General features: G+C 43.9%; 1 protein-coding gene across 1 annotated transcript in view; it reads left to right on the top strand.

Annotated features, from left to right (window-relative positions):
* Positions 1-21486, top strand: part of aff2 (AF4/FMR2 family, member 2) — a gene marked incomplete at both ends in the record, with an annotated part of 265149 nt that overhangs the window by 131813 nt on the left and 111850 nt on the right. The window contains one exon of the mRNA XM_079249843.1: positions 8378-8432. Coding sequence (XP_079105969.1) covers positions 8378-8432 — 55 coding nt within the window. The remainder of the gene's footprint in view (positions 1-8377; positions 8433-21486) is intronic.

Raw genomic sequence — 21486 nt, 5'->3', positions numbered from 1 at the left:
CCTTAACTTGTCATGTTAGTGATTTTTATTTCACTGCGACACGTTTAACTGTTTAATTTATAAGGGGTAACAGACATAAAACTCTCAGAAGTAGCGTCTTATCGCTGCTCACTCTGATGTTAGCTTGTTACCAGCTAGCTGGTAGCGTATAAGCTAGCTAGGTTTACCTCCTCAGCAGTGGGTGAAAATAAAGCTTTTTATTCTTTTTTTTTTTTTTTTTTACCTTTTCCATTTATTAAAAAAAGATAAAAAAGGAATGAAATCCAAACTCTAGAATAATTAGCCATTTTCTTCCTTCACCAAATGTGTCGCCTCTTGGTTCTTTCCTTCTTTATCTGTTGGAGAAAATCAGCTTTTTATCCCAGAAATGTTTAATTTAAGATGATCTTCTGTGTGAGTAATAAGAGCCAAGCGGAATACATTATTTATGCATTTAATTAGGAAAATACTGTCAAAAAGGGAAGAAAGAGATTATGGTGCTAAAAAAATAGGCTTTTTAATAATGAAAAAAGGCAGATTGGCCAAAAGATGATGCAAACATCCCGCAAGCGCTGACAGAAACGCACGAAGACCGACGGCGTCACATAAACGCTCAGTTCCTGTTCCTGGGTTCCTTGTTACAGTTTATGGACGTCCAACTTTTGAGACCCTGTTTCACTCAAACAATAATTTACACCGTTTATATTACTGTCCCTTCCTGTCAAATCTAATTGCTGCTTTGGTAATTTATAATGATTATTTGTTTATCTTGAATTCTGTGAAGCATTTCTGTAGGCGCTTATCTGAGGTTTTGTTTGCGGTTTCTGAGATTGGTGACTGATGAACTTATCCTATGTAGCTGAGATAACTCTTGGTCTTTCTGTCCTGAGGAGGTCCTCATGAGAGTTTCAACATTGTGTTTGATGGTCTTTGTAACTACACTAGAGAATTCCTTCAAACTTCTTGAACATTTCCTGATGGACTGACCAACATGTCTTAAAGTAATGATGTACTGTCATTTCTCTTGACTTAGTTGAGTGGTTCTTGCCATAATACGGATTATAACAGAGATCAAACAGAGTGAAACCACTGTATAGACCTTTGTAGCAACCATGCCTCTGCACATCACAGCTGATGGTCTCAAACACATTAAGAAGGTACAACAAGGTAATCCTGTTAATGACAAACCATTCCAGGTGAACTGATTGAGAAAATGTCATGCAAAAATATAAAACATATTCTAGTTTATTTAGGCAAGGCAAGTTTATTTGTATAGCATCTTTCATGTACAAGACAATTCAAAGTAAAACATGTTAATGTTACATGAAACATTAAAAGCATTACAGAAAAAAAATATATAACCGAAAACAAACATAAAAGAAAATACAAACACCACTTTTTTGTTTACTACATAATTCCACGTGTTCCTTTATAGTGTGGATGTATTTAGTTGTACTCTGCAATTAAGAAAATGGAAAAAAAAAAAAAAAAAAAAACAAATAAAGAAAAACCACTGAGTGAGAAGGCGTGTCCAAACTTTTGACTGGTATTGTATATGATAACAGTAAGTGTGAGAATTTCAGGCAGAGAAGAAGAGATGAACAGACGGAGAACAGCGAGATAATCACTTAACACAAACCAGGTGTGGAAGAAAGGAACAGATGAATAATAAAAATATAAATAAAAACAAACACAATAAACAAAAACAAAATAAAATGTAAAAAACAGAGCGAATAACAAGAAAACATCAGGATTATCACTGAGAAGCAGTTTGGTTTAAATAATGTAGAAAATTGTAAGATTGATAAGTACACATTAAAACACTAGTTATATTCTTTACTGTTTTTATGTACTCTAATGATACTACTGCTACTACTACTACTACTACTACTACTACTACTACTACTAATAATAATAATAATAATAATAATAATAATTTGTAACACTTTAAAACAAAATTAGTACTGATTAAAAATATAACTGATTACCTACTAATGACCGCCTACAAATTACTGCCTACTAACGATCGCCTACTAATGACCACCTACTAACGATGGCCTACTAATGATGGCCTACTAATGACTGTCTACTAATGAGCGCCTTCTAATGAGCGCCTGTTAATGATTGCCTACAAATTACTGCCTACTATGACCGCCTGTTATTGGTCGCCTACTAACGATTGCTTACTAACGATCGCCTACTAACAATCGCCTACTAACGATCGCCTACTAACTATTGCCTATTGATGACTGCCTACTAACGATTGCCTACTAACGATCGCCTACTAACGATCGCCTACTAACGACCGCCTACTAACGATCGTCTACTAATGACTGCCTACTAACGATCGCCTACTAATGACCGCCTACTAACGATCGCCTATTAACGATCGCCTACTAACGATCGCCTACTAACGACCGCCTACTAACAATGGCCTACTAACGATGGCCTACTAATGACCGCCTACTAACAATGGCCTACTAACGATCGCCTACTAATGACCGCCTACTAACAATGGCCTACTAACGATCGCCTACTAACTATTGCCTATTGATGACCGCCTACTAACGATCGCCTACTAATGACCGCCTACTAACAATGGCCTACTAACGATCGCCTACTAATGACCGCCTACTAACAATGGCCTACTAACGATCGCCTACTAATGACCGCCTACTAACAATGGCCTACTAACGATGGCCTACTAATGATGGCCTACTAACGATTGCCTACTAATGAGCGCCCTTTTATTGATTGCCTACTAATGACCGCCTACTAAGGATCGCCTACTAACGATTGCCTACTGACAATCGCCTACTAACGATCACCTACTAATGATCGCCTACTAATAACTGCCTTCTATGACCGCCTGTTATTGGTCGCCTACTAACGATCGTCTACTAACGATCGCATACTAACGATTGCCAACTAACGATCGCCTACTAACGATCGCCTACTAATGACTGTCTACTAATGAGCGCCTTCTAATGAGCGCCTGTTAATGATTGCCTACAAATTACTGCCTACTATGACCGCCTGTTATTGGTCGCCTAACGATTGCTTACTAACGATCGCCTACTAACGATCGCCTACTAACAATCGCCTACTAACGATCGCCTACTAACTATTGCCTATTGATGACTGCCTACTAACGATCGCCTACTAACTATTGCCTATTGATGACTGCCTACTAACGATCGCCTACTAACTATTGCCTATTGATGACTGCCTACTAACGATCGCCTACTAACGATCGCCTACTAACGATCGCCTACTAACGATCGACTACTAACGATCGCCTACTAACGATCGCCTACTAATGACTGCCTTCTAATGACCGCCTACTAACGATCGTCTACTAATGACTGCCTACTAACGATCGCCTATTAACGATCGCCTACTAACGATCGCCTATTAACGATCGCCTACTAACGATCGCCTACTAACGATCGCCTACTAATGACCGCCTACTAACTATTGCCTATTGATGACCGCCTACTAACGATCGCCTACTAACGATCGCCTACTAACGATCGCCTATTAACGATCGCCTACTAATGACCGCCTACTAACGATCGCCTAACGATCGCCTACTAATGACCGCCTACTAACTATTGCCTATTGATGACCGCCTACTAACGATCGCCTATTAACGATCGCCTACTAACGATCGCCTACTAATGACCGCCTACTAACTATTGCCTATTGATGACCGCCTACTAACGACCGCCTACTAACGATCGCCTACTAACGATCGCCTACTAACTATTGCCTATTGATGACCGCCTACTAACGATCGCCTACTAACGATCGCCTACTAACGATCGCCTACTAACTATTGCCTATTGATGACCGCCTACTAACGATCGCCTACTAACGATCGCCTATTAACGATCGCCTACTAACGATCGCCTATTAACGATCGCCTACTAACGATCGCCTACTAACGATCGCCTACTAATGACCGCCTACTAACTATTGCCTATTGATGACCGCCTACTAACGATCGCCTACTAACGATCGCCTACTAACGATCGCCTACTAACGATCGCCTACTAACGATCGCCTATTAACGATCGCCTACTAATGACCGCCTACTAACGATCGCCTACTAACGATCGCCTACTAATGACCGCCTACTAACTATTGCCTATTGATGACCGCCTACTAACGATCGCCTACTAATGACCGCCTACTAACTATTGCCTATTGATGACCGCCTACTAACGACCGCCTACTAACGATCGCCTACTAACGATCGCCTACTAACGATCGCCTACTAACTATTGCCTATTGATGACCGCCTACTAACGATCGCCTACTAACGATCGCCTACTAACGATCGCCTACTAACTATTGCCTATTGATGACCGCCTACTAACGATCGCCTACTAACGATCGCCTACTAACTATTGCCTATTGATGACCGCCTACTAACGATCGCCTACTAACGATCGCCTACTAATGACCGCCTCTTCATGATTGCCTATTAATGAACGCCTCTGCTGAAATATCTTAAAGAGCAACTTCAATGTCTTTTTAACAGCAGTTAGTTTCTAACTCTACATGTGTCGGAACTGAAATTTTTTCGGGAAGCAAGTTTCATGCATATAAACTGGATTAATCCAGAATTACAGTAATTACTAAATCAGTGTTTCTCAGTGCAGCTCTGCAGAACCCTTTTGACTCTGTGTATTTTAGGTGTAACACTAACACACCTGGATGAAATGAACAGCTCATTTCCAGGCTTCTGCATCAGGTGAGTTGGAGCAGGAACACATCTAAGACATGCAGGGTCTCATGAGGAACAGGAGAGAGAAACCACATTATCAGCAGCGGTGACCTATTTTCCCACAGTCACACAGCGTTAACATCTCTCAACCTTCTGGAAAGTTTTTCAAGCATTACCTCATATTTATAGCTTTTTTCCAATGTTTTCCTGACATTTTATACAGAATGAGCTCATACTTCTAGAAAAATCTAACTTTTTTAAACCGTACCATACATATTGCACAGCCTCGCTTTTATTTGGGAAATATAGCTCTATGTTTTTTTTTAGATTTTCTTCTCACCTGTTTGTCTAAGCAGCACAAACTACAACAACTTATGAACATCGATGACCTTGATAGCATAATTGCCTCCGTCACATTTTAAGCTTTTATCACAGTTAGACAAAACTTTGTTTATAAAGCACTTATCTTGCATAGGAGCAGAACAAAGTGCTTTTGAAGTTGAAGACGCATAAAAACCCGAAGTTTATCACAAAAAAAAAAACCACACACACACAAGTGATCATACTGTCTGTTTCACACACACACACAGAAGCTGAATGGACATAGAGAGCATTTTAGAGGTTCATCAATACTAAGGGCCGTCTCATCTAAAGGAGCCACTCAGACCACAGTACAACCATAAGGCTGCAGTGCAGGGCCCTGGGATATCACAATTTAACTAAAATGTTCACACTGTGGTTCTTTTAAACGGACCGTAATGGGATTCGTTCGGTGCAGTGTGAACATCGACTGCATGCCGATGCGGACCGAATAATCAAACTAGTCCCCTTGAAAGCAGGCCATCTCAGGTTGCTTGCTAATGCGACTATCTCACAAACAAAAGCTTGGAAATATTCCGGATGACCTTCACAATACAGGCAAATTTCTATGATCATTTTTACCAAAATAAAAAACAAAACAAAAGAAAACTCATGTCTACAAATATAAGAGAAGAAGGAAAAAGAAAGAAAATCTGCAACCTGCCCCCACTAATAATTCAATTCATACATATCCTATAATAGAAACCAACTGATTGCATCGAGTCATGACTTGGATCCAATCCTCCATCCTGAGCTGCACGAGGCGACAGTGGGAAGGAAAAAACTCCCCTTTAACAGGAAGAAAACCTCCGGCAGAACCCGGCTCAGGGAGGGCAGCCATCTGCCTCGACTGGTTGGGGTGGAGAGGACAGGAAAGACAGATCAACATGTACAACTGCACTTATTCAGGAAGACCTGCGGAAAAAAGGAGGAATAAGTTAGAGACGGCAATATTGACATATATTTATACATTAATATATTAGAGAAATAGAGCGAGGTACTTCTCAGTGCATCAGGTAACATCCCCATTGCTACATAAGTAATGGATGGCTAGACTACCCATAACTATAAGAGCAAAGAGCAGAACCTGGACAGTTGGGTCCCGTACATGCAGACTCCAACTCAGGAGATGCTCATATCCTAACTATAAGAATCATAAAAAAGGAAGGTTTTCAGCTCCATCTTAAAGGTGTATTCACCTGCATGATATTTAACGTAATTTTTACCTGCAAAACTGTTTTTGTGGGTGTATCGCCCGTAGAGAACAGATGTTTTAAAGCCTTCTTCTGCCATATTTCCCATCACGCGCCCCTCATCGACGGCTAACTCAGCCTCCATCCTGCATCCTACCTGACCTGTTAGCTCTCTCCAGCTCAAAACCATTGTTTTGTCTCTTTCTCTCTTTCAATCTTTTTGCGTTTCTTTGCTGAATCAGCGACGTTGTTCAAAACAGCCGGTTCGGTAATATACTGTGAAGCGAAACGTCGCGTCCCGGATGTAAAAGTTTAGTGTCGTTTTCTCAGCCTTGGGATGCTGCTGGGCAGCAGCGGCTGTAGAAATGCGCATAATAGATATCATCGTGTCATCGAACATGTCCTGGGATGCGGAGCTTTAAGGTCAGAAAGTTACGTAATGTGTCTTTAACTCCATTAAAACTGATGTTTTAACGGAGTTAGGATTGAAACGTTCCATAAATCCCCGGACTATCCTGGTGGGAATGCAATTTAAAGAATTATGCTATCACACTAATGTTATAGTAAAATGATGAAGGAAGAGGGTGAAATAGAGCATCAAGTTTCTTGTTTCACTTTAAAGTTTGTCCCGGAAATCCTTCAATTGCAGTTTGTTTTGGTTTAAAAACATCTTAATTTCACAATAAGTCGAAAGGTTTGTTGTTGTTGTTTAGAAATTCAAGACCGATGTTAATCTGGTTCGGTCCCTTTCTCTATCCGACAATTTATCAGCAAAAAACCGTTGTCTTTTTCAAAGATAATGTCAGATCCCGGTCGTCTTCAGGTGAAAGTTTTGTTCCGTTTTCGTTGGAAAATAAACATTTCCATTGCTCGTTTGCTGCAGCCGTTTATAGACGCCACGTTATCCAGATGAAATTACACCTCTCCTTCTTCACATGGACACTTTGAATTCCTTCAATCCAGAAAGGATGAATTCGCTCCTTTAACTGGTCGTTAGCTTTAGAAAATATTAGCACGTTTCCAGAGAAGCCTCCATTGATAACAGAGCTCTGTTACTGAAGAAGTGCACTTTTAGAATTTAATATTCTTCTTTCTCATTTATGCTTTTAGTCCATATATCTGTCCTCATGCGTACTTCTTGTCTCGGTGTATTTTATTCATGTCCCCTCCTTCTCCTCCACACTCTCCCCTTCACTTCCCCATCATTATCGTCTCCATCTAACTCGCTATCTCCCTCTCTCCATCTGTCCCTCCTTATGAAGTAAAATATGAATCCATTATTCATTCATTCAAACATATCTACCATCGGTGTGGGCTGCACTGTGCCCCTTATCTGCACCGCTTTTTTCCCCACCGTGCTTCGGCTCGTATGGCCCCAAGTGAAAACACCACAGCACTGGGGAGAGTGTTTTAGTGGTGCAAGCACTGACAAGAGCGATTCGTGAGGCAGTAAAAATCCCTTCAGGGGATTCTCCTGTCATAACAATAGCAGTGCCAGCTTAAAATAACAGTAGTTTGTGTGGATGGTTTATATAAAGCAATAAAAGACAGCAACTTGCCAACGCACATAAACACTGAATAATTTGTGTGAAGAGCAGGTGATGCTATGAGGGAGGTCATGCTATCGACTGGGCCATGTGTATCATTTTCATAGCTGTTGTGGGGATTTGATCTCTTATCATGGGAAGTGGGGGGGGGGGGGGGGGGGTGCAAACAGAAGAAACAGGGAAGCAGCCAGATTATTCTTTTCTTTTTTATTTTGCAAATAGAAACCTTTTTAAACATTACAACACAATTGAGAAGCCGATCTCAGCCGAGCGTGTTGTTCACGCTTCCAGGGAATTCTTGGCTGTCGTCAGACGAAAAGTTTCCAGGTGAAAAAACAAACTGGCTTGTGTCTGAAAGCCCAACATCTGGTAGGTTTTTAGTGGTGAATTTCCACTTCCTCATTCCCCAACATGGAGCACCCGCAGCGCTTTGGCTGCTGGATCAATCAGTTGGCCAGAAAGGCTCTTCAGAGGGGATTGTGGATCAGAACCTGCCCAGTCCGGACTAACTGGAGCAGACAGGAGGCCACGGCTGCTGTAAAACATGTCGCTTTGTTTCTGTGCAGAATGCTGGAGGATGACCTGAAGATCAGCAGCGACGAAGACGAGGCTGAACAACAGGTGAGTTCCCTTTGCAGCACCTTGTCTCTCCATCCCTCCATCCCTCCATCCCTCCTCCAGTTTGTCATCTACAGTTGTGTATTTGCAGAAATGTAATTAATGTTCAGAAATCATCAATCTTACAATTGTTTCCCTCTACTTCCATTTCCTGTCTAAACATGTCCTAAACATGGATTGTTTTCACTCGTCATGGCGCTTTCTGATGGCTACTGTTCTGCTTTGGTTCTGGAGTCTGAGAACCTTGGTTCTTTACAAGTGAACCGACTCGCTTTCACACCAGTTGAACCAGAACCGAAGTGGGACGTTGGCTCAAACCGTTTACAGATTTGGCATTGAAAGTTAAAACTAAAGTTGCTGGGTTCCCAAAATAAGGGATTTATTCAGATGACAGAAGGATGACATGAATTTAAAATGTCGCCCACTGACGTTTGAATTGGTTGCTAGGCAACATTACAACAATGAAATATTCCAGTGTTTGATCGATCTCAGCTAGCTAAACAGAACTTCATGTTCAACGACTGCGAGTCAAGTCGCATCTTCATCTGAGGAAGACATGGCAGGCGAGAGCGGGGTCTCTTCTTCTGTGGTGGATGTCCAGCAGCTGGAGAGGCGGACATGTAAGACCCAGTCCAGACTCCAGTTTAGGCTTTTTCTTTTCCTTTCCTTCTTCTTTTTGCCAAGCTGGTCTGGCTAACCCCTTTTATTTTATTTTGCTTTTACTTTATTAAAAAAGAAAAAAGAAAACACACACAGTGAATTACAGCACCAATGGGGACAGTTTTCAGTGTGGTCTCGTGGTGAAACATAAGTAGCACAGCAGTGTAAGATCCAGTTGAAAATCAGGCTTGCAAACCAGTCCGCACCAGTTCCCTGCCAGTGTAAAAAGGGCTGTTGGTGTTTCCATAAATATAGATAGATAAATATATGCTGCCACAACAAATCGGAAGTGTTTTGCAGTCAATGAACCGAGCTGCCACGTGTCACTAAAAGGTAGCAGTATAGGCTGTGAAGAAGAACTCAAAGCTGGAAACAAACCTGAGGAGCATGAAAGACAGTCTGTTTAATCACCGTCAAGCCAGATTAGCTGTTTAGGAAACAGCTGCTGAGTTGCATCGTTTCAGTCGTTGGCTGCAGCGTCGATTGGTTGGTTTCATTCCTTCTGATCTTCATCAAAACCTCTTTTCATAACCAGCTTAAAAGAAAACACTTCGAGCATGTATCGTGTTTTTCTTTTCCACATCGACAAAACTATTAAGATTTTACCATTTCCATTCACCTCTTCTGGACATTAACTCAGCTTGTATTCAGTCTGTAAGAACAAGGACCCCCAGTACCTCCGCATGGTCATGCAGATCATTCCTCTTGTGAAATATGGACCTAAACAGTGTTCAGAGCAGCCACAGGTGGTTTAAATGGTTTAACTGGTAAAATATATGAAGGAAATACTAATAAAAAGAAAGGAGGGGTAGTTTTACTGTTGTTGATTGTTCTTCTGTGTTAGTTGTGACTAATCCGCATTGGGAATTTTTAGATTTGAGATAAACTGTTGGTAGGATCGCTCCTCCAGTCATACCCGGTCTCTGCTGCTGAGAAGAAAACTCAACATTACTGATGTAGACACGCTGACGCTGATGTGAACGTAGAGAGTCAGATGCCACAGTGCCACAGGCTCTGTCAGACACATTTCCCTGATGCTTCTACTCAGCTCCAAACCAATTCCACAACACATTATCGATCATCTTAACATAGAAATCAAAGCAGCCCCCACCGACATGGACTCTGATCATCAGTCATCAAACATGCTATTTGCTTCTACATCTGGGAGCTCCAGTCAAGCTGTAAAGGAACTTTAAGTCTGCGTGATTAAAGCAGGACGGCCTGGAGACGAGCCAGACTGCAACGAGTTGATTGAGTTTACTGGATCGGTTATAAATCCAGAAAACGTAGATTTCTGTTAGCTGATGGGTGTGGAGGATCAAACCTGACAGGATCACTAATAAATAAATATACTTAAAGAATCCATTTAAAAAAATGTACCGACTACATTTATTATTAGTGTTCATGAGAAATACTGTCCTGCTGAGTCCAACTCAGTAACTATCCCATCCTAGTAACCAGCCCATCCCAGTAACTATCCCAACCTAGTAACCAGCCCATCCTAGTATCTATCCCATCCCAGTAACTATCCTATCCCAGTAACCAGCCCATCCCAGTAACTATCCCATCCTAGTAACCAGCCCATCCCAGTAACTATCCCAACCTAGTAACCAGCCCATCCTAGTAACTATCCCATCCCAGTAACTATCCTATCCCAGTAACCAGCCCATCCCAGTAACTATCCCATCCTCATAACCAGCCCATCCTAGTAACTATCCCGTACTAGTAACCAGACCATCCTAGTAACCAGCCCATCCCAGTAACTATCCCATCCTAGTAACCAGCCCATCCCAGTAACTATCCCATCCTAGTAACCAGCCCATCCTAGTAACCAGCCCATCCCAGTAACTATCCCATCCCAGTAACCAGCCCATCCTAGTAACTATCCCATCCTAGTAACCAGCCCATCCCAGTAACTATCCCATCCTGGTAACCAGCCCATCCCAGTAACTATCCTATCCCAGTAACCAGCCCATCCTCATAACCAGCCCATCCTAGTAACTATCCCATCCTAGTAACCAGCCCATCCCAGTAACTATCCCATCCTAGTAACCAGCCCATCCCAGTAACTATCCCATCCTAGTAACCAGCCAATCATAGTAACCAGCCCATCCCAGTAACTATCCCATCCTAGTAACCAGCCCATCCTAGTAACTATCCTATCCCAGTAACCAGCCCATCCTAGTAACCAGCCCATCCTAGTAACCAGCCCATCCCAGTAACTATCCCATCCCAGTAACTATCCCATCCCAGTAACCAGCCCATCCTAGTAACTATCCCATCCTAGTAACCAGCCCATCCTAGTAACCAGCCCATCCCAGTAACTATCCCATCCTGGTAACCAGCCCGTCCCAGTAACTATCCTATCCCAGTAACCAGCCCATCCCAGTAACCAGCCCATCCTAGTAACCAGCCCATCCCAGTAACTATCCCATCCTCATAACCAGCCCATCCTAGTAACTATCCCATCCTAGTAACCAGCCCATCCTAGTAACCAGCCCATCCCAGTAACTATCCCATCCTAGTAACCAGCCCATCCCAGTAACTATCCCATCCTAGTAACCAGCCCATCCCAGTAACTATCCCATCCTAGTAACCAGCCCATCCAAGTAACTATCCTATCCCAGTAACCAGCCCATCCTAGTAACCAGCCCATCCCAGTAACTATCCCATCCCAGTAACTATCCCATCCCAGTAACCAGCCCATCCTAGTAACCAGCCCATCCCAGTAACTATCCCATCCTAGTAACCAGCCCATCCTAGTAACTATCCTATCCCAGTAACCAGCCCATCCTAGTAACCAGCCCATCCCAGTAACTATCCCATCCCAGTAACCAGCCCATCCTAGAAACTATCCCATCCTAGTAACCAGCCCATCCTAGTAACCAGCCCATCCCAGTAACTATCCCATCCTAGTAACCAGCCCATCCCAGTAACTATCCTATCCCACTAACCAGCCCATCCCAGTAACTATCCTATACCAGTAACCAGCCCATCCTAGTAACCAGCCCATCCTAGTAACCAGCCCATCCCAGTAACTATCCCATCCTAGTAACCAGCCCATCCCAGTAACTATCCCATCCCAGTAACTATCCCATCCTAGTAACCAGCCCATCCCAGTAACTATCCCATCCTAGTAACCAGCCCATCCTAGTAACTATCCTATCCCAGTAACCAGCCCATCCCAGTAACTATCCTATCCCAGTAACCAGCCCATTCCAGTAACTATCCTATACCAGTAACCAGCCCATCCTAGTAACTATCCCATCCTAGTAACCAGCCCATCCTAGTAACCAGCCCATCCCAGTAACTATCCCATCCTAGTAACTATCCCATCCTAGTAACTATCCTATCCCAGTAACCAGCCCATCCCAGTAACTATCCTATACCAGTAACCAGCCCATCCCAGTAACCAGCCCATCCTAGTAACTATCCTATCCCAGTAACCAGCCCATCCCAGTAACTATCCTATACCAGTAACCAGCCCATCCCAGTAACCAGCCCATCCTAGTAACCAGCCCATCCCAGTAACTATCCCATCCTAGTAACCAGCACATCCTAGTAACTATCCTATCCCAGTAACCAGCCCATCCTAGTAACCAGCCCATCCCAGTAACTATCCCATCCTCATAACCAGCCCATCCTAGTAACTATCCCATCCTAGTAACCAGCCCATCCTAGTAACCAGCCCATCCCAGTAACTATCCCATCATAGTAACTATCCTATCCCAGTAACCAGGCCATCCCAGTAACCAGGCCATCCTAGTAACCAGCCCATCCCAGTAACTACCCCATCCCAGTAACCAGCCCATCCTAGTAACTATCCCATCCTAGTAACCAGCCCATCCCAGTAACTATCCCATCCTGGTAACCAGCCCATCCTAGTAACTATCCTATCCCAGTAACCAGCCCATGCTCATAACCAGCCCATCCTAGTAACTATCCCATCCCAGTAACCAGCCCATCCTAGTAACCAGCCCATCCCAGTAACTATCCATCCTAGTAACCAGCCCATCCCAGTAACTATCCCATCCCAGTAACCAGCCCATCCCAGTAACTATCCCATCCTAGTAACCAGCCCATCCTAGTAACCAGCCCATCCCAATAACTATCCCATCCTAGTAACCAGCCCATCCTAGTAACTATCCTATCCCAGTAACCAGCCCATCCTAGTAACCAGCCCATCCCAGTAACTATCCCATCCCAGTAACCAGCCCATCCTAGTAACTATCCCATCCTTGTAACCAGCCCATCCTAGTAACCAGCCCATCCCAGTAACTATCCCATCCTGGTAACCAGCCCATCCTAGTAACTATCCTATCCAAGTAACCAGCCCATCCCAGTAACCAGCCCATCCTAGTAACCAGCCCATCCCAGTAACTATCCCATCCTCATAACCAGCCCATCCTAGTAACCAGCCCATCCCAGTAACTATCCCATCCTAGTAACCAGCCCATCCCAGTAACTATCCCATCCTAGTAACCAGCCCATCCCAGTAACTATCCCATCCTAGTAACCAGCCCATCCTAGTAACTATCCTATCCCAGTAACCAGCCCATCCCAGTAACCAGCCCATCCTAGTAACCAGCCCATCCCAGTAACCAGCCCATCCCAGTAACCAGCCCATCCCAGTAACTATCCCATCCTAGTAACCAGCCCATCCTAGTAACCAGCCCATCCCAGTAACTATCCCATCCCAGTAACCAGCCCATCCTAGTAACTATCCCATCCTAGTAACCAGCCCATCCCAGTAACTATCCCATCCTAGTAACCAGCCCATCCCAGTAACTATCCCATCCCAGTAACCAGCCCATCCTAGTAACTATCATATCCTAGTAACCAGCCCATCCTAGTAACCAGCCCATCCCAGTAACTATCCCATCCTAGTAACCAGCCCATCCTAGTAACTATCCCATCCTAGTAACCAGCCCATCCCAGTAACTATCCCATCCTGGTAACCAGCCCATCCTAGTAACTATCCTATCCCTGTAACCAGCCCATCCTCATAACCAGCCCATCTTAGTAACTATCCCATCCTAGTAACCAGCCCTTCCCAGTAACTATCCATCCTAGTAACCAGCCCATCCCAGTAACTATCCCATCCTAGTAACCAGCCCATCCCAGTAACTATCCCATCCTAGTAACCAGCCCATCCTAGTAACTATCCTATCCCAGTAACCAGCCCATCCTAGTAACCAGCCCATCCCAGTAACTATCCCATCCCAGTAACCAGCCCATCCTCATAACCAGCCCATCCTAGTAACTATCCCATCCTAGTAACCAGCCCATCCCAGTAACTATCCATCCTAGTAACCAGCCCATCCTAGTAACTATCCTATCCCAGTAACCAGCCCATCCCAGTAACTATCCCATCCCAGTAACCAGCCCATCCTAGTAACTATCCCATCCTAGTAACCAGCCCATCCTAGTAACTATCCTATCCCAGTAACCAGCCCATCCCAGTAACTATCCCATCCTAGTAACCAGCCCATCCCAGTAACTATCCCATCCCAGTAACCAGCCCATCCTAGTAACTATCCCATCCTAGTAACCAGCCCATCCCAGTAACTATCCCATCCTAGTAACCAGCCCATCCCAGTAACTATCCCATCCCAGTAACCAGCCCATCCTAGTAACTATCCCATCCTAGTAACCAGCCCATCCTAGTAACCAGCCCATCCCAGTAACTATCCCATCCTCATAACCAGCCCATCCTAGTAACCAGCCCATCCCAGTAACTATCCCATCCTAGTAACCAGCCCATCCCAGTAACTATCCCATCCTAGTAACCAGCCCATCCCAGTAACTATCCCATCCTAGTAACCAGCCCATCCTAGTAACTATCCTATCCCAGTAACCAGCCCATCCTAGTAACCAGCCCATCCCAGTAACTATCCCATCCCAGTAACCAGCCCATCCCAGTAACTATCCCATCCTAGTAACCAGCCCATCCTAGTAACCAGCCCATCCCAGTAACTATCCCATCCTAGTAACCAGCCCATCCTAGTAACTATCCCATCCCAGTAACCAGCCCATCCCAGTAACTATCCCATCCTAGTAACCAGCCCATCCCAGTAACTATCCCATCCCAGTAACCAGCCCATCCTAGTAACTATCATATCCTAGTAACCAGCCCATCCTAGTAACCAGCCCATCCCAGTAACTATCCCATCCTAGTAACCAGCCCATCCTAGTAACTATCCCATCCTAGTAACCAGCCCATCCCAGTAACTATCCCATCCTGGTAACCAGCCCATCCTAGTAACTATCCTATCCCTGTAACCAGCCCATCCTCATAACCAGCCCATCTTAGTAACTATCCCATCCTAGTAACCAGCCCATCCCAGTAACTATCCATCCTAGTAACCAGCCCATCCCAGTAACTATCCCATCCTAGTAACCAGCCCATCCCAGTAACTATCCCATCCTAGTAACCAGCCCATCCTAGTAACTATCCTATCCCAGTAACCAGCCCATCCTAGTAACCAGCCCATCCCAGTAACTATCCTATCCCAGTAACCAGCCCATCCTAGTAACCAGCCAATCCTAGTAACTATCCCATCCTAGTAACCAGCCCATCCCAGTAACTATCCATCCTAGTAACCAGCCCATCCCAGTAACTATCCTATCCCAGTAACCAGCCCATCCTAGTAACCAGCCCATCCCAGTAACTATCCCATCCCAGTAACCAGCCCATCCTAGTAACTATCCCATCCTAGTAACCAGCCCATCCTAGTAACTATCCTATCCCAGTAACCAGCCCATCCCAGTAACTATCCCATCCTAGTAACCAGCCCATCCCAGTAACTATCCCATCCCAGTAACCAGCCCATCCTAGTAACTATCCCATCCTAGTAACCAGCCCATCCCAGTAACTATCCCATCCTAGTAACCAGCCCATCCCAGTAACTATCCCATCCCAGTAACCAGCCCATCCTAGTAACTATCCCATCCTAGTAACCAGCCCATCCTAGTAACCAGCCCATCCCAGTAACTATCCCATCCTAGTAACCAGCCCATCCCAGTAACTATCCCATCCTAGTAACCAGCCCATCCCAGTAACTATCCCATCCTGGTAACCAGCCCATCCTAGTAACTATCCTATCCCAGTAACCAGCCCATCCTCATAACCAGCCCATCCTAGTAACTATCCCATCCTAGTAACCAGCCCATCCCAGTAACTATCCATCCTAGTAACCAGCCCATCCCAGTAACTATCCCATCCTAGTAACCAGCCCATCCCAGTAACTATCCCATCCTAGTAACCAGCCCATCCTAGTAACTATCCTATCCCAGTAACCAGCCCATCCCAGTAACCAGCCCATCCTAGTAACCAGCCCATCCCAGTAACTATCCCATCCTAGCAACTAGCCCACTCCACTAACTAGCAGGTTGGTAGTCCATTAACTTTTAGGGAGAATTTAGTGACCAGTAAACCAACATGTCCGGTTGGTGGGAGGAAACTGGAGAACACACTTCATACACATGGAAAACATTCAGGTTTCACACAGGAAGGCCACTGTTCAACAACAACAACACCCCCCCCCCCCCCCCCCCCCCCCCCCCCCTTTCCTCCAGCCGAGACTCGAACCAGTGACCTTCTTGCTGTGAGGCTTACTTGGTTACCTCCACACTCCTCATTCGCTCTTGTTTTTCAGCATGAAAACTGGCATCATGGCCTTCTCTCCTCTAATCACTGTCATCATGTGCTAATGATGCCAGTGTTGAGTTCAAAGCAGCCGGTGGTGTTGGTGCTTCTGCCCCCTCCCCCACTGTGCAGGCGGAAATCAGCCCTAATCAGAGTCGGTGAGATGTTTTCTGTTGATGAAAAGATACAAATTCTTCTCATCCCCTTTTAACTGGTCTTTTGATTGTATAATCACCATGATGGCAGACGTAATTATAAATGATAGCGGGTCATTTGTAGTAGATTTACTGTAGTTATTATAATTATGCTGCAAGTAGATCTGTCAATTACTGATATTTAGAGTGCGTTCTACTGCTTTATGTGTTCTCTCGCAGCGAGAGGATAAAACAGACTGTGTGCCATTCATTTATTTCTAAAGAAAAATGGAAATGCATTCTCCTTAATATTCCAGCTCTTTGTTTCTGCCTGAATCTACTTTTTTTCTAAATGTATTGAGTTTCAGCTGTTGCCTCTACGTCTGGAGCATTTCTCCTTGATCCAGTGCCTCATGAACTGATGGCACACTGAGGCTGCATTCACTTTAATTCAGTCCAGTTGCATCTGCTGTGAGTCTGCAGTGGTGCAGAAACACCCGATTTCATCATTACTGAGATACAAATGCTGATTTTTACACAAATTTGAAAGGCAGAGAGGAAGACATAAATGCTGATGGATGGATGGATGGATGGATGGTTGGATGAATGAATAAATGGATGAATGGATTGATGGACAGATGGATGGATGGATGGATGGATGGATGGATGATGAATAAATGATGGATGGGTGGATGACGGGTTGATGGATGGATAGATGGATGAATGATGGATGGATGGATGATGGATGAATGATAGATGGATGGATGATGGATGACTGGTTGATGGATGATAGATGGATGAATGATGAATGGATGGATGGGTTGATGGGTGATTGAATGGATGGATGGATGGATGGATGGATGGATGACAGATGAATGGATGGATGGATGTATAGACGGATGGATGGGATGATGGATGGATGGACGGTGGATGGATGAATGGGTTGATTGATGGATGGATGGATGGCTGGATGGATAAATTGATGGATGAATGGATGGATGGGATGATGGATCAGATTGATGGATGGATGGATGGATGGATGGATGGATTGATGGATGGACGGTGGATGGATGAATGGGTTGATTGATGGATGGATGGATAAATTGATGGATGAATGGATGGATGGGATGATGGATCAGATTGATGGATGGATGGGATGATGGATCAGATGGATGGATGGATGGATGGTGGATGGATGAATGGGTTGATTGATGGATGGATGGATAAATTGATGGATGAATGGATGGATGGGATGACGGATCAGATTGATGGATGGATGGATGGATAAATTGATGGATGAATGGATGGATGGGATGACGGATCAGATTGATGGATGGATGGATGGATGAATGGATGGATGAGAGAGAGCTCAGAGAAGAGACAGGATGAAAAAATCTTCTAAATCTGCTTCTCTAAGCACAAATCTTACATTAACTACTGTTGATGATTGATCCACATTTCCATAATCGATTGAATGAATGTGTCGATTTGAGCTCACAGAGAATTTAGAACTTAAAAACAAAAACACAAAACATGTCCTGAGTCAAGTATCGTCTTGTCTGCTCGTTGATTCATTCCCAATAAATATTCGGCTCTTCTTTCAGATCTTCATCGCGTGTTGTCTCGGTGTGTTTTCATCACGCTGTCGGTGTGTTGGCAGCCGGCACGGGGTGATTTTAACAAACGTCGAGGGAAGTTGGAAAGAAGGGAAGGAGTTAGCGGGACATAGCAGGGCAAAAACAGAAGAGGAAGAAGGACGGAAAGGAAGCAGGAGGTGCAGAAAGAGACGCTGAGATGAATTCAGTGGCATTTATCTGCATGCTGTTAACAGGCTTATAGCAAATGAGCGCATGGTGTATTATCAAGCCTTTATAGCCTGAAGTGAAACACAAAACACTCACACATTCATAATCAAACACGCAGCCGAGCATGTTTTACACACACACCATGTTAACACGTACCATACAAGAGCGTAAACACACACCGACACACACACACACGCTGTCATTAGTATGCTGTGGCACAACGCTGTGAGGCCAGCAGAGGAGTATGATGAATATGTTTTTGGCAAAGAGCAAAAGAGACGGAGGAGAAGAGGGAATAGAAGGAAAGAGCAGAGGAAAGAGATGGAGGAGAGCAGGAAAGGTGGAGGGGAACCCAGCGATGGGGAGAGAGAGAGAGAGAGAGAGAGATGTACCTAACGACTTCAGAAGCAGACAGAAAAACAGCAACCTGATTACCACTGCAGGACTGTTCTCTGTGTCCATTTCTCTGCAAGCTGACGGATCACCTTGATCAGAGCAAAGTCGGGCTACAAGGTTGTGTCTACAGAACAGCTGCTAGCGCCCAGCCAGAAGGTGAACATGGTGGAAGCGGCGCTCATCCATCAGCAGCGCCGCTGCGTGACGTGCAACACGTGAAGAACGGCGTCTCAAAGGAAATGTGACATGTTCAGGGTTTGATTCAGGAAAAGCTGGTCGGTGAAGTGCCACATTCGACCCCCCCCCCATGTGGAATTACAGCTGCTGAGGACGACAAAAGCCCATCTGGGCGACGCAAGCCTAAATGGCATGTTCTGGAGAATCACATCCAGCTTCTTCCAGCGGGGATCGTGGTGCAGCCGCACACATTTCACACGGTGTCCCTCCAACCAACATCCGTCGTCCTTTTACCAAATTCTAGCCTCGTTTTAATTGCAAAAAAACTAAATATCACCATAATTAAAACGGTGATGGAAACCCCTGCATTCTGAAAAAAAAACTCAAATATGTTCTTGTAAATCAGCATCGTTGCTTTAATGGACGCAGTTTTAATCTGATTCCTGAAGTTAGATAAATATCACAACTCTGCCAAACTGTGACTTATGTAATGATACTGTGAGGTTAATGTTATATATTATCTACATGTGATCTCTCTTCTTCTATTTGTTCATCTTTCTTTGGTCAGTGTCAGACAGAAAACGACTCTTTATGTAGATAAACTGTGATTTTCACCGTCGGTCGGCCTTCTGTACGACTCGGAGCTTCTGATGGTCCTAAATGTGGACTTTAGAAGGTTTTTCTAATAATGTGAATCTTTTCATTCCTTCTTTTGTCCTGTTCAGATATGAGCTTGTTGTCCTCAACATTTCCCGTCCTGCTGGGTCGATAAGGCATCAGTAAATGTTCACACATGTAAACGTCAGATGAGACGGAGCATATATAAGTGTTGGAACGAAGGCTCTCTTGTGCATCGTTAGCTAAATATTCATTTGAACTTTTCACATAAAAATGCCAAATCATGATAAATTAGAAGAGGCTGTTGACCTTTTAGTTATTTTCACACTTTGCAGGCTTACTGGTGTCTCTCCTGAAGTCCTCTGCAGACGTTCACACCTTGATTACCTTCATTAAGCCTTTAAGCCTTGTCCTACGTTTTAGACACTGCTTAAAAATTTCACTCTCATGAAGGGAGAATATCAGAGTAGTATTTCTGTTAGTATATTTCTGGAACTACTAAAGACAGGAGTCAAACATAACTAAAAAACTCAATTATGTCACATTAGACATCATCATGTTCCATCAAAAAGCTTCATTATGTCGTCTTTATTAATATATATATATATATTACATTTTCTTCTGCCAGACAAAAGTTGCAGTTGAAGGTTTTTACTTTCACGTATTCGACCGTCTTCTTTTCGAAGCCTCGTCTGACAGCTGTGATGCGTCATTTATCAGCTGTTATTTCTGGGCGTGGCCAACCTGCTTGACAGATCGTCCAGGTTGGCCACGCCCCCCCCATCTTTCTATGGGGCTCATACCAGCTTCAGATAAAACCTTTCATCGGTTCGCTTTAACTTCCAGTCAGTTTAAAGGAAAAACGGTGCGAGATGGCTGCATAAAGAAAAACACAATTCATGTCCAAACCTGGAGGAGTTGAGGGGGGCGGGACAGCTGCAGTTGAGTTTGATTGACACATCTCCATCCAATTGTTCTAAATGGGCCAGTAAAAATGATTGGATGTTGTTCTTTTTAATTAATTAAAATACTTTTTATTTTTGTTATTGAGTATTTTATTGGCTGCAATCGAGTTGTGAAGGTGATTTTAAGCATGATAGTTAAAATGTTCCTGGAAAATGTGCAGGATGAAAAAAGTTTGAAATAAACTAAATGAAACATGATGACTGCTCGAGAAGACAAGAACATGAAGTTAAAGTTTTTTGACAAACATTGCTTGTTTTTGGTGCCCCAATTGTCACCCACTAAGATTTATTGTCTGAATAATCACCAGCTTCACAGTGAAGCTGCTGGGATGCAGCACATCCTCCTCATGGTTTATTCATTCTTTGGGCAGTGATAGGTGCTGCATGTCGGCTAAGTCTGTGTCCAGAGGAAGGACCTGATTACGATCTACACTCAGTACAGCAACTTGTTTCCATGATGGAAAAAGTAAAGATCAGAACTTTCTTTTAGACCTTAAAAAATAAATTGCAACAAAAAAGTTGCAAAGTGAACCAGAACTGAGTTTGTGAAGTTTAGAAAGTCATTGATTGGTTAGCTTACAAGGTGACCAAGTGACTGAACAAATCAGAGGAACAGCTTAAAGGCAACAAATCTCATCTTTGGAGGACTTTGCA

Source organism: Telmatherina bonti, assembly GCF_933228915.1.
Source record: "Telmatherina bonti genome assembly, chromosome: 12".
Taxonomy (NCBI): domain Eukaryota; kingdom Metazoa; phylum Chordata; class Actinopteri; order Atheriniformes; family Telmatherinidae; genus Telmatherina; species Telmatherina bonti.
The sequence above is the reverse complement of the archived record's forward strand: the minus strand, read 5'-3'. Positions and strand labels throughout refer to the sequence as shown.